The sequence below is a fragment of the Hemiscyllium ocellatum genome, chromosome 17 (genome assembly GCF_020745735.1).
Source record: "Hemiscyllium ocellatum isolate sHemOce1 chromosome 17, sHemOce1.pat.X.cur, whole genome shotgun sequence".
NCBI classification, from domain to species: domain Eukaryota; kingdom Metazoa; phylum Chordata; class Chondrichthyes; order Orectolobiformes; family Hemiscylliidae; genus Hemiscyllium; species Hemiscyllium ocellatum.
In genome coordinates, this window is record NC_083417.1 from 40,371,942 (window position 1) to 40,387,301 (window position 15,360).

Here is a 15,360-nt window from a genome sequence, read left to right on the forward strand (position 1 = left end):
GAGGAAGATTTTAAACTTTTAGACTTTTGAAAAATATTAGACTGCCTAATTTTGAGCAAAGAGTTTGCTTTATTGATCTCCATGTCTCCATGTCATTATATGTCATAGAACATGGAATATTGCAACACAGTACAGGCCCTTCAGCCCTCAATGTTGCGCTGACCTGTGAAACTAATCAAAAGCCCACCTAATCTACACTATAACATTATCATCCATATGTTTATCCAATGACCATTTAGATGCCCTTAATGTCAGTGAGTCTGTTACTGTTGCAGGCAGGACATTCCACGCCCTTACTACTCTCTGAGTAAAGAATCTACCTCTGACATCTATCCTCTATTTATCACCCCTCAATTTAAAGTTATGTCCCCTTGTGCTAGCCATCACCATCTGAGGAAAAAGGCTCTCATTGTCCACTCTATCAAATCCTCTGAACATCTTGTGTGCCTCTATTAAGTCACATCTTAAACTTCTTCTGTCCAATGAAAGCAGCCTCAAGTCCCTCAGCCTTTCCTCACAAGACCTTCCCTCCATATCAGGCAACATCTTGGTAAATCTCCTCTGTACCCTTTTCAATGCTTCCACATCCATCCTATAATGCCGCGACTACAAATATACGCAATACTCCAAGTGCAGCCACACCAGAGCTTTGTGCAGCTGCAACATGACCTCGTGGTACCGAAACTCAATCCCTCTACTAATAAATGCTAACACACTGAATGCCTTCTTAACAACTCTATCAACCTGGGTGGCAACTTTCAGGAATCTTATGTACATGGACACTGAGATCTCTCTCCTCATTCACACTACCAAGGATCTTACCATTAGCCCAGTACGCTGTATTCCTGTTAGTCCTTCCAAAGTGAATCACCTCACACTTTTCCACATGAAACTCTATTAGCCACCTCTCAGCCCAGCTCTGCAGCTTATCTATGTCCCTCTGTAACCTGTAACATCCTTCCGCACTTTAGTGTCATCTGCAAATTTACTAATCCATCTTTCTATGCCCTCATCCAGGCCATTTATAAAAATGTTGCCCCAAAACAGATCCTTGCAGTACACCACTAGTAACTGAACTTCAGGATGAACATTTCCCATCAACCACCATCCTCTGTCTTCTTTCAGCTTGCCAATTTCTGATCCAAACTGTTACATCACCCTCAATCTTGTGCCTCCATACTTTCTGCAATATCTTACCATGGGGAACCTTATCAAACACTTTAATTTCATATACATTTCTACTATCTTGACTCCACACCTGATGGCAGAAACAACACCTAAATGAAGTTGCTGCACCTCTTACTGGCATTTTCAACTTTATCAGCTCCTGTCCTAAAACTACCTCACAAACCTCAACTGGGAGAGATGCTGTATCTAGCTTTACTTCTAAGAAGCCTCAGCTGCAGTCAATTAAGGATGGAGGTAGACATCTGCTATTTGGCTACATGTCCCTGATGCTACAGTCAACGCGGAATGAAAAGAAAAATCTGACACGTTTTTTTTTGTGTAGTTGAAAGAAAATTTTACTTCAATGTAAACTTTGATAGTACGAGTGTGCTACTTGATCTGCAGTTGTGGTTGGGAAACCAGGAGGAACAGCTAGAAGAGCTGGGGAGCTTTACTCCATATGGGGTTATAGAACAAGCATTGTTCCTTCAGTTATGTGAGAATCAGTACACCCAATGGCTCTGGTTCTTTTCAAAAAACTGTGACAGAGCTATGTCACCAACTGCAGTGATAAATGATGTCTATCACCAGATTTATTCCCAGTACTTTTGAGGTGCTTGCATTTCTACATCTTGGTGAGATTCCAGATTGAAGGAGATGAAATAACCACATTAATCAATTTGGGCACAAGTCAACAAATCAGATGAGTGCAACCAAGATGGACATTGTGAGGGAGCTCCAGGTCATTGGATTTGAAAGGGCTCCACTGAAGATATGAGAATTATTATTACTACTAAGATAGTCTGACCCACCTTGCTTTACAACACCATCGTAGACAGTGTTTGAGGGGATAATAGGAAGCACATGAGAAAAAGAAAAGCATGTGCCTGTCCCATGGATTCTCTAGCATTCACACTGTCTGAACCTCAGCACTGCCAATGCCCTGCATAAAAACCAACTGCAGATGTACCTGTAATTGGATTGTTTTGGTGCCTCTGATGATACAGAGGACATTGGATGCCGAGCCTGATTTATAACAGACTGACCTTCCATCGCAGTTGCCAACACATTCTTAATAACTAAGGGTTTCACTGCAGTGTAAAAACAGATGAACTATAACGAAAACATAAATAGCTGGAGAAACTCAGTTGACCTGGCATCATCCGTGGAGATAAAGCAGAGTCAACATTTCTGGTCCAGTGACCCTTAATCAGAACTCAGATAATTCATAATTGATTGAAGTGTTTTCTTGTTATATGCAAGGATTCCCCGGGGATCAGAAATGGGCAACTCTATCCTGTCCTTAGTGGAAGGAATCCTGTATCAAGCAGTTACTGATGTCTTTCATAGACCTAGGTTTGGAAAACTTTACTATTTTGTCTACCGCAGGCAGAGGATGTATTTGCCCTCTGGCAAATTCATTCTTATATCATCATTTCCCTAACTTATGTTACTGTAGATTTGTGCTTGGTGATTCTTTTAGTATAATTCCCTGCAAACAGCTTAGATCAATGGCAGTTCAAGGCGGCTTCAGGTTGCTGTGGATGTCGAGAAGGTCCGTGAAAACTCAAATGAGAGGATGGTAGGATACCAGCTCTGATCTTCCAGAGTTGCCACCTGCAAACGTCTGGTCATGCAGAAAGTGAGCCAGCATGTAACCTGAAGAGCTCTGAGCATAAGCATGTCATGTTAGCATAGCTCGAATGTTGCTTGAATGAAGCAGCAGCAATGGGGTAGTGAGGAGAATATTTGTGAGGAGATCCGTAAAATGGAAAGCCTATAAGAAACAGATGCAGTGAGGTGCGCGTGAAGACTGGATGAGCGTGATGGGAATTAGATTTCTCGGGTCACAGGTGGTGAAGTGCTAATTGGACAGTAAATTGGTAGAATTGCAATGTGACCTTGGCAGCTCTGGTACATTATTGATTTTCTCTCAATGTAATGCTGAGATCAGGTAACCATCTATGCACCGCATTCTGGGCAGCTTACATTGCACTCCACTCCTTTTATCCAGAAACTGAATCAATCCGCTTTAATATTGTACTTCAATGATCTCCAGTGAATTGACTGAATGTTGTTATAGTTCTGTTCGCCGAGTTGGAAGTTTTTGTTGCAAACGTTTCGTCCCCTGGCTAGGCGACATCATCAGTGCTTTGGAGCCTCCTGCTTCGCACAATTGACTGAATGCTTTGGGGGTTTAGTAATCTACATAGAGAATGTATTTTCTGCGTTTAAATGCATTGTGTATGCAATCTGTATTCTAGTTGCACCATTCCCAATGAGGTGCCAATCGGAGATGATCCATGCCTATCACCCACATTATTATTGAATATCTCCCTTTCCATCATTTTGGGATTAAGACATCACCCTCCACTCTTTGAAATGTTAGAATTCCATAAAGCTTTCAAAAAGTATCTCCCATTTCTCAAAATAAGTCAGAATAATATAGTATTTTGCAAAGACAGAATAATGGAAGAAACATTTGGAAGAAAATCTACTATTTCATGACAGGCAGCATGGCTTTGTATGGGTAAGGTCATGTTTCACCAACCTGATTGAATTTTTTGAAGAGGTGACAAATACAGTTGATAATGGAAAGGCTGTAGATGTAGTTTATCTCGACTTTAGTCAGGCATTGGATCAAGTTCCACACAGCAGACTGGCGCAAAAACTAAAATCACTTGGGATTTGGAGTGGGCTGGTTAGAAGGATACAAAACTGGCTTGGTTATAGAAGACAGAGGGTAGCGGTGGGCGTTTTTCAGAATGGAGAATGGAAACTAGTGGTGTTCCACAGGGATCAGTCTTGGTCCTCTGTTGTTTGTGGCATATATAAATGATCTGGATGAAACTTGGGGGTGGTCTAATTAGTAGGTTTGCAGATGGCACTAAGATTGGTGGTTGCTGATAGTGCCGACGATCGTGAAAGGATACAACAGGATATAGATAGTTTGGCAACTTAGGTGTAGAAATGGCAGATGGAGTTTAACTTCTGACAAATGAGAGGTTGAGTTTTGGAGGATCAAACTTAGATGTGAATTATGCGGTAAATGGCAGAACCCTTAGGAACATTAACATAGAGGGATCTGGGCGTGCAGGTCCACAATTCCCTAAAAGTGGCAACACAGGTGGCCATGGTGATTTAGAAGGCAAATGGCATGCTTACCTTTATCAGTCAGGACATGGAGTACAAGAGTGGCCAAACCATGTTACAGTTAGATAAAACCCTTGTTAGGTTGCATTTGGAGTATTGTGTGCAGTTTTGGTCACCACAGTACCAGTAGGATGTGGAAGCTTTGGAGAGAGTGCAGACAAGGTTCACCAGAATGTTGCCTGGTCTCAAGGGCATTAGCTATGAGGAAAGATTAACAAGACTCTGACTGTTTTCACTGGAAAGACCTCGGCTGAGAGGAGACTTGATAGATGTCTACAAAATTATGAGAGGCATAGATAGGGTGGATAGTCAGAAGCGTTCTCCCAGGGTTGAAGTTTCATTTACAAGAGGGCACAGATTTGAGGTGAGAAGGGGAAAGTTTAAGGGAAATTTTTCATGCAGAGTGGTAGGAGCCTGGAACGCACTCCCAGAAGAGGTGGTGGAAGCAGGCACATTGGCATCTGGATGGTTACATGAACAGGAGGGAACAGAGGGATATGGACCAAACAAGGAAAGATTTATTTTTCAGTTCAGTTAGGACATGATGGGCAGAGGGCCAAAGGGCCTGTTCCTGTGCTGTACTTCTCTTTTATTCTTCTTTTGATGTTCTGAATAATATATACAGAAAGAAATAATTTTACATCTCAAGAAGCTTTTTATTTGAATTAGCAAATACATAATGCTGTGAGTTCACGAATAGTAACTTTATTCATATTGATGACATGACTTAAAATGTGTTAAATTAATATGTAAAAAAAGGCCATAACACGTAGAAATGTCATTCAAAATCAGCCTAGTAGAGTCTAAAAATTGATACTATAATTAAAAGAAAAGATGTTTGAAAGCACTTCAGATGTAAATCTGGTGCTGTTTCTCATCTTTTATATTTCAGCTTAGAGGCTTCTTTCCAATGGATTAGAACAATTAAAGTGATAAGAGCAGGAAACCAAAGAATTATACCTTAGCATATTTACAGTAAGTAATTATCAATGGATAAAATATTCACAAATTTCAGAACACAGAGCCTGTTATTAAGAACTGTCATCAACAGTTTGTCTCACAGAAATAGTCAATCCAAGGGGTCAAGGAAAACTGACCCCAGTTCCACATGTGTTGCTATTGAGCTGATTATCAGGATATATTAAAATGCCAAAGGAAATGCTAAATTGCCAGTACAATTTCTGCAAGAGAAAGAGATCAAAAGGTAATGCTCAGTAACAGCACAGCAGTTCCACTTCAGAAGTCAATGGACATTGAACGTTGCACAGTGTCATTTCTGCCACGTACATAGATTTCAGGAGGAATCTCCTCCATCACTCTGTCTTCTATGACCCGTTCTGGACTGTCTTGTGAGTGCTTCAAAGTATAGCAGCTTTTCTTGAAGGTGCTATTAAATGTTTTCATTGGCTGTGGCTGAGAGAAATCATTCCGAAATGGAAGATCCATTGTGCTTAGATTAGTCCTGCTGTGCTTTATGCTTGGAGGTTGTGAGCCGCAGTGATGATCATGGATGCATCTGGAGGCATTGGATGAGGAGCGCCTGAGTTTATGGTAGTTCTCAAAATCTTCAGACAAATCAGCCAAATCTGCTGTTATTTCTTTGTCTCTTAGGGAAAACAGTTCATAATGAGGTGGATCAAATACTTCTTGAAATCCTGATTTGCTGAATGCAGCTTTGCGAGCCAAAACCTTTTTGCGAGGTTGTTTTACTTGTACGAGTACAGAAATGACAAGAAGAACTAAAACAATTCCTGACGAAATACCAATGATTGTTCCATGGGTTTTGGTAATCTGGTGAAAGAGGCCAGGCTTCTTCTTTTCTGCAAAAGTACAAAAATAAAAAAATGTAAACGTAGTCATGTCAGTACCACTTTGAACGAACACGCACACAAAATAAAACTGCTTTGAGAAAAACTAGAATATAGGGCCTTGTGGCATAGCAGTGGTGTCTTTACCTCTGGGTCAGAAGGTCTGGGTTCAATGCCTTCATAACACCTCCAAACAGGTTAACAAAAACAGAACTAGAACAACTAATCTGGGCTAACTCACAGCTCAGTCAATGGCCTGCACAGTGTTAGGCACAACTGCATTCTACTAGGTCCTCTGTTGTTTCAAATCAACACAGCATCATAATAAGTTTATTTTTTGAAAAGAAAGGAGACCCATATCTAAATCTTGCTAAGAACTCCAAGTAAATTCTGAGGAGCTTATAAACCAGCCAATTAGACATAATAACCATTCCAATGTAATGGACAATTCTTCTACAATAATATCTCTTCATCATTTCTAATTTACTTAATTTGCAACCCAAAAGGCAATATGAAAGAACACAATGAACCCTTTAGGGACTTGGGCAAATGCAATTATTTTTTATTAAAATGCATATGTTACCTCATAAATGGCAAAAATTCTAACTAAATTATCTCATGGAGTAATATTAGAGTTCCATAGGATTACTGAAGTCTGTCATTCATTATATTTAAGTCTAGCTCTGTAACAATTGCAAAGTAGCGCTTAGAGATCATTAACATAAAGCACATTAAATGTATTAAGTTCAATTATAAGTCTGGTTTCAACTTGAGGATTACATGAAGTGAGTAGGGTGGGAGTACAAGCAGAATGATGTCACTTTGAGTCCTGAGAGTTTTAAAGTCCCAGGCCTCTGTCCAGTCTGCCCATTTTCACTAAACAATTTTTTGTTGCCTGCTTATTCAAGTCAGGAATACACCTCCTATAATGATATGCCTGATTTTGCAGTGCTGGAATAGGATGACGAGGTGACTAAATTATAGAACTCTTCACAAGTTAACTGTTCTTTCCTGGAGATCTTTGTGGGGAAGTCAGGGTGAGGAGGGAAATTTTTCTCCCTCCCCACAAGTACCTGCAGGACCATAACCCAGATAAATATCCAACAATTCTGTTCAACTGCTCTGAAGAAGGATCACTGGATTCAAAACGTGAAATCTGTTTTCTTTCCACAGATGCTGCCAAACCTGCTGAGTTTCTCCAGCAATTTGTTTTTGTTTCAACTATCCAGCAAGGCTGGGTAGAGGTAGCTGAGAGATTCAATGAAAGCAGCACCATTTCTCGCGGGATTCAATTATTATTTCACAAGAACAGCAAGAGTGCAGTTTGATTTCTCCCTCTCTCTGAACAACTGCTAACCTTTCTTTCATCTCTCCCCATCACTCTTATACCATCCCCCGTTCTCTCATAAGATTCTGCACACAATCACAAGTGGAGTGTTGCTGAACAAAGACACCTTGGAGTGCAGGTTCATAGCTCCTTGAAAGTGGAGTCGCAGGTAAATAGGATAGTGAAGAGTGGTCAGAGTATTGAGTCCAGGAGTTGGAAGGTCATGTTGCAGCATACAGGACACTGTTGGAATACTGTGTGCAATTCTGGTTTCCTTCCTATTGGAAAGATGTTGTGAAATGTGAAAGGATTTAGGAAAGAGTTACAAGGATATTGCCAGGGTTGGAGGATTTGATCTACAGGGAGAGGTTGAATAGGCTAGGACTGTTTTTCCCTGGAGTGTCAGAGGCTGAGGGGTGACCTTATAGAGGTTTATAAAATCATGAGGGGCATGGATAGGATAATTAGACAAGGTCTTTTCCCTGGTGTGGGGAGTCCAAACTAGAGGGCATAGGCTTGAGATGAGAGGGGAAAGGTATAAAAGAGACCTAAGGGGCACCTTTTTCATGCAGAGGATGGTACCTGTATGGAATAAGCTGCCAGAGGAAGTGGTGCAGGCTGGTACAATTGCAACATTGAAAAGGCATTTGGATGGGTATGTGTATAGTAAGGGTTTGGAGGGATGTGGGCTGGGTACTGGCAGCTGGGACTAGTTTGGATTGGGATATCTGGTCGGCATGGATGGGTTGGACTGAAAAGTCTGTTTCTGTGATATACATCTCTATGACTCTATGCTTGCTGCAAAAAACTTCTCTTTCTCATTATAAACATAGTTAGTCTTCTTTTACTTTCTTTATACTACATCCACAATACAATAGTGAATTGAGGATTAATTTGGATTAATGAAATCAGAATATTTTCCACTTTTATCTTAAGTAGTTCGTATATGCACCAAAAGGGTATTGTTCTCTTTATAGATCACCAATAATAAGAAAGATTTATTTAGTTTTAAGTGACTTTAATGCTTCTACTTAATTGTGTACAAGGACTCTTAATTGATGCAAAATTCAATTGCATTAGTTATCATGGGTTTTATGAATGAGCGATAAAACTGTACATTTCATTGACTATGCAGAATGATGGCAAATAATTATAGTTCTTTGGAAAGAAACTCCATCCATTATTGGAAAAAACATATAATTTGTCCTGATGTTAGACTGCTCCAGCTTATAAAGAATCTTTAAGAAATCAAAGTAATTTTGAAACATATTACCTGCACATTCCTGAAATAATCAGACATTGAAAGCTCAAGAGAATGCCCAAGTGCTTTTAACACACTTAAATCAGTATTAGTTACAAGAATGTCTATGTCTTCCTTAATTATTTAGTCAATCACATAGGCACAATGAATGTTCTTAGGATGATAGTTCAGTACAGCATATAAATGTTTTATGACAAGACCAGTCCCTTTAAAACAAGACATAAAATGGAGATGTAATGAACAGTGAAACTAAATATTCACGGTCTTCCAAAGGTGTGGGGAGTTTAAAGCTGGGTTTGCTAATGATGTAAAATGTACTCTTTCTAATGTCCATTCATTTATTCAAGCAAGACGTTAAAGAACATAGTGTCAAAATCTATCAAAACTGCATATTATGCCATTTTCAGTGTGCTCTGGATGGTGATTACAGTCTACTGCAGCTGAAAGTGCTTGACTATGTATTAGACTGGTCGTGGCATAATGGGTAACAGATGGCTATTAAATATTGGATGTTCTTTTGGCAGGCACAACAGTATTAAACTGTTCTCTAATATACTTTTCATTGAAACAGAGGTCATGAAGAGTATGTAGAATGGACTCACTTTATTCGTTGAGATGGAGTATGAAATACTTAACCAATATGTCACTATATAGACAGATTGAAGACTAAGAGGACTAAATGAAAAAAGTGCTTCTTGCATAGGGTGTACAACCTCTGAGTACTGTATCACCAAGGGAATGGGATAGCATTCTAGGGACAAAGTTTACTACAATTAAAATAAAGTTAGTGTATTGTGTCTAGTTTTGGGCTCCATTCCAAATAAAGGAAATTGAAGCAAAAGGGAGGATACAATTCAATTTGTCTAGGATGTTGCCTGTGATGAATAAATACAAACCTGAAGAAAGACGAGAATCATTGGATCACTTTGTTATTTCAGTGAAAATTGAAATGTGACTTAATAGAATAGTTTAAAATTATAAAAGCCGATGAGAATCTGCAGGTGGTGATGGACTGTTTCAATGAAAGAAAGGAATAGAGAAAAGTGATTATTATGAATATAGATATGAATAAATAAATATGATTTAGGACAGAGAGCAAGAGATAATTAGAATGCATTGAGACCATGGAAAGTACTAATGGAGTTAGGTTTTGAAGCAGCAACAATGTGAGAAAATTGCATTTGAAGTAAGAGGATGTATAGAATAAATTAAATTAGACTCAAAGAGAATAAAGACTATTGTTTGAATAAATTATGCCATTACGTTTAAAAGAATCTAGGGAAGGGATTGTAGGGGCATTGCTACAAAAAAATTATTAATTTATTTAAAAAGATGTAATGCTAATGAACTGGTAGATAGCAAATGAGAGTGAATCACAATGTATGGACAATTTTAGACTGATCAGGGTAACATTGGTAGTCAGAAAACTTATGGATTTCTTACAAAGTAGAGAATAGAAAGACATCAAGAAATTATGTACACAATGAATAATCAGCATAGATTTAAAAAAAAATCCTCTTAACCAGCAGGAATCAAATGTTTGAGATTGAGGTCAGAGAGAGTAGACAATGATAACAAGGTAAATACAACCTACCTGAACTTGCAAAAGTCATTCAACTATGTGCCCCAAAATGGATTAAAAAATAATTCAAAGAATTTGGAGTTAGAGGAACTAGTGGGGGAATAAATTGCTAGTTGCCTTCACGACAGAAAGCAGATTGTGTCGAAAAAAAGGAGCTATCACAATGGAGGAAGCAGTAGAAGGGTCAGTACTGGAATCTCTGCCTTTCATAACTTACATTAATAATTTGTTCAAGGCATCAAAGCAAAACTTTTACATTTGCAAATGACTCCAAATTTGTGGGATTGGGTGGGAGGGGCAAAGCTAATAGCAAGAATTACAATAAATGACACTGGGTTAATAATAAATTTTGCAGAATGACAAATAATTGGCAAACGAAATTCAACGTGGATGTAAGTGAGAGAGTACATTTTGGTGGAGATCACATAACTTAGAAAAATGACAGTCTAGGTAGAGGAACAAATAGATCTCTGAGTACAAATATATCAAAATTGCAGCACAGGTTAGCGAGGGCATGGGATAGAAAACAAACAAAATAAAAAAGTTAAAAATTTAGTTAAACCTGCAAACTCCTTGTGAGATCATACTTAAGAGTACTGCATACCGTATTATAAAAAGGAAATGGACGCCATCAATATAAATTAGTCATCATAAATCCAATAGGAAATTCAGAAGAAACATCTTTTCCCAAACATCTTTTGAACAAAGATCCGAGGCTTACAATATTTTACTTGAGGAAAGATAGGGGAGGCCCAAATGGTGCAAAAAATGGTCTACTTGGACTGAATGGTCTGTTTCTGCAATGTCAGCAGTGAAAAACAGCTTATAGAAGTAATTGATGGAAAAAGAGAAAAAAGAGAGACATGGGAACTGATGTAGATACAAACACTTAGAGAAAAATGAAGAATCAAAAGGTTAAAAAAGTTTAAAATTACTTTTTCTCTATTCTTGTTCCCGATGATGCATTCATTGGCATCATTCTGATACCTTACATAACTGGTTGCAAGAAGATTAAAAGGGAATTAGGAATTGAGGATAGCAGATTTCCATTCCCTTTTCTCTCCCTGGAAACTTTTGATTCCTTAGTGTGGAGTGAATTGCTTGCAAAAGGTGACCATGAATTGAGGTAGGATGGGTTACCCCAGCTTCTTTTCTTTGAGGGTCATTTATAAGGATCCAACTGTTGACGTGAAGCTTTGTTCTGAGTTTCCATACTCCATAGCGGGCGGGGGTGGGGGGGGGGATGGGGATGAGGGTACATGGCATGGTCACCCAGTTGTTATCATTACGGTCTTTCAGCGCCAGGGACCTGGGTTTGATTCCACCCTCGGGCGACTGCGCATTCTCCCGGTGTCTTCCTCTGGGTGCTCCGGTTTCCTTCAGCAGTCCAAGGATCTATAGGCTAGGTGGATTACCCTGTGAAATGCAGGGTTACGGGGATGGGTCATGAGATGTACTTCAGACAGACAGTCAGTCAGTGTGGACTTGATTGACCGAAAGGCCTGTTTCACCATTGTAGGGATTCTATGATTCTATGTTAAGCAGACAGCAAAGCCAAAGAGGCATGAAAAGGAAAATAGAAACTCTTCCTTTGGCTTCCTCAGATAGCTTTAACCCTGTTGGAATTTTTGGCTGCAGGTTTTGCAGAACAACTTGAAGAACTGGATGTAAATGGTCATTCCTGCTGCTTTAAAGCTACCAGATCTGCAGAAATGGCTGCATTCCTGATCCATTTCTAGGCTTGCAATATTACTGGGTGGTAAATCTGAAATGAATGTAGAATAGGTTCATATAATTGTCGGTGAATTAGTTTGTTGAATTGCCTTCTGTGTGGAAATAAAAACTTTTAGTCAAGATATCCCTGCCCTTGAACACAAAATAGTTTGTTTAGTTCAACAGTGCCTGTAGTATGTGGTTTTAAAATCTATCCACGAGTTGAAATTAAATTTAAAAACTGTATAACATAGTACTGATACAGCAACATTTCTCGATATACACAAACAGTTTCTCTGAGCTGTTAAAACAGACCATTCAAAAGCTACCTGCCAAGCATTCAAAAATAAAATCTGGACAAACTAGTTTAGAGATCAGGAGAAACAGCTTTTAATGAGCAGGCACTTTGAAAGAAATTTACTATATGATTTGGCGCACCTCAGTGTACATCAGTTAATTATAACAACTTTATTTCAGAGTCATTCTGTTTCTAGTTAATGATTTGATCTCCAAGAACAGATTTCATTTTAACTTGATAGTTCAAAACATCACTAGCATAAGACTGGCAGAAATGTTTCTTTCCAAATGAACAATTGTCAGCATCAGTTGTATTAATAAATACAAAAATAGATGATATTAATTTAAGCCAACTATTTTGTACCTATGGCAGTTGTTCAGATAGGTAATATTTTAGTAATTAGATATATTGAATCCTTATGGCATACATATTGTTTACTTATGGCTTCAGTGCCAAGTAGCCAACTTTTTCTTATATGTGCCTGTTAGATATTAGAATAATGCCAATCAAGGCCAGCACTCTAATCCCCTTCTAAGGAACAAAACTTACAGGAACTAACAGGTTGCTCAGGGTTTCCTAATGGTTTCTAGTAATCTCTATTGCACGAGAATTTGGGTAATAATGGATAAGGATAAGATCACACTTACCCTTTGATGCATGTAGCCCTCACTCCTAGTTCAGGACCATTGAACCTTGCGTTTGACATGTGCAGTTCTGACAAAGCAAGGAACATACTGTGGCAGGATAGGCTGTCTCATTCATTCAGTTATATGATTAACCAAAGATGCACAAGTACATGGGAAAACCTGAATACTTTCACAATTATCCCAGATATAACATCAGCTTAACACTGGCTATTACGTCATTAGTAACTAACATGGGGTGGAAGTAGGGTGGGGACAAACAGCAAAAAAAATGAAACATTGAAATATTATCCAATTAATCCCAAACACAAATCTCAATTAACCAAAATATTGTCTCCTTCCTCGATAAGAAGTACCTTCATTTCATTACGGAAAATGAATCTCTCATATTTTGTTGCAGAGTAAGTTGTTTTGTATTAAATAAAGTTTCTATACTCAAAATGTGGTAATGTCAAAACTAGTTAAGTTCTGTTAGACTTTGTAAAGCAATACTTCATGCAAACGTTGATGGAGATAAATGTATTGATTTAACATATTAATACACTGTCTGAGAGAAATGGCCTTTTTCAAGTCTGATGAAGTAAAGGGCATTTTTCTCTCTCAACTTCTTTTACAGATCTGAGCAAACAATGGTACCTTTACAATGATTTTCATCCCATGGGTACACACAGTTCTGGACTCCATTACAGACCAACGAATTGTTGATGCACATGTCGCTGTGGCAAAAGAATGTGTTGTCCTGGCAGGGAGCTTTGAGACAAAGGTTAGAGTCACCATAAATTATAGCACATATATTTCAAAAGCCTATACAAGATGTGATGTAGTACTGTGTATAGTCATTCAACCATGAGCAACAAAACACAGTAAATGGGCACTTTGTAAAGGTCATGTCTTTGTTAGTTCAGCTTTGTCAGTTAGATAAATTGACCATGGCTTCATTATTCACAGTAAAAGCATCAAATGAATCTCACACACAAAATTAATGAATTCACCTAATCTTGTTGGATTTATTGATTGTTAAGTTGCATGAATTTGTAGCGCGATTTAATCATTAGTATTAGAAACTTTAGAGATTTATTGCTAGTTAGTAGCATTTTGAAACAAAGGAATGGACGTAAAATTAACATAACAATGACTAGTGCAATGCAGTTTTGACATTTCTCATTTGTAATTATGATCTGGGTTTTCATGGGGCTTCCTCAGGATTTTTGTGGTTCAACTATTTCAACATGTAACTTAAACGACAAGAAGAAAGATGGGTCATGCTAACAATATCTGAAGGGATTGTTTATTCTATACAAGTAGAGATCTGAAAGACTAAAAATGTGCATACAAATGACAAAGTGCTATATTTGTGAGAATGGCATCTGCTCTGAATAATTTGTGACTGAAGCCTCTTGAGGTCTGTTTTATAAATATGAGATAAGAACATTACTTAGAGGATTTTTTGGATTATCTGTGTTCTTCATTTTTAATGGAACACACATTTTATTTTGAGTGCTTAATTTAGTATTGAACTCAGATAAGTGACTGAAAAAGGAAGCTTCATAACGAATTAAATCAGTTAAAAAACAGGTCAAATGGAATCAACTTCTATTATAAGACTGGCAGAACTTTTATAGATACTTTTCTGCACAGAGAATTTTATCCGTTTTTCACTTATCAGCTGTAATCAATTTCATTAAGTCATTTTACACACCTTCCTGAAAGTGGTACTAATTAAGCTATCTTTATTCCAAAAGAACTACAAAACTCAAAAATAAAACTGAAAAGGATGTATTTGTGCAGAGCTGTCGTGCCACTGCTGTTAAAACTATCTGTCTTTTAACAATTTAGCTCAGAGGTCTGCGTTGCAACTCATCCATTCCACAAACTAATGAAAAATTACTTCTTGCTGCCGTTGAGTAGCTTCCATAGATTGGTACGATGACTCAGTAGTTAGCACTGTTGCCTCAGAGCACCAGAGACTTGGGTTTAATTCCAACCTTGCATGACTGTCTGTGTGGAATTTGCACGTCCTCCCCATGTCTGCGTGGGCTTCCTGAAGGTGCTCTGGTTTCCTCCAAACATGTGCAGGCGAGGTGGACTGCCCATGCTAAATTGTCCCTTAGTGTCCAGGGATGTGGAAGCTAGGTGTGGTAGCAATGGGAAATGTGGGGTTATAGTATAGAGTATGGGGCTGGGTCAGAGTAGGATGCTGTTCGGAGGGTCAGTGTGAAATTGATGAACCAAATGTAGGGATTCACTGATTGTACAAGAGGACTGTCCAGACTTGCTTTCTGATTGGAAATTTAATGGTATTTTTTGTTAATAATTCTCTCACTTACACAAGAGGAGTTTTAAAAAATGTTTTATAATAGCTAGTCAACTACTTACACATTTCCATTTTGTTCTGTAAATTTTTGTA

General features: G+C 38.3%; 1 protein-coding gene across 1 annotated transcript in view; it reads right to left on the minus strand.

Annotated features, from left to right (window-relative positions):
- Positions 1-5,422: 5,422 nt before the first annotated feature.
- LOC132823712 (neuropilin and tolloid-like protein 2) overlaps positions 5,423-15,360 on the minus strand; it is a 42,381-nt gene continuing 32,443 nt past the window's right edge. The window contains exons 9-10 of the mRNA XM_060837693.1: positions 13,590-13,703; positions 5,423-6,140 (exon numbers count right to left, since the gene is read on the minus strand). Of these exons, the coding sequence (XP_060693676.1) occupies positions 5,557-6,140; positions 13,590-13,703 (698 nt within the window). The 3' untranslated portion in view covers positions 5,423-5,556. The remainder of the gene's footprint in view (positions 6,141-13,589; positions 13,704-15,360) is intronic.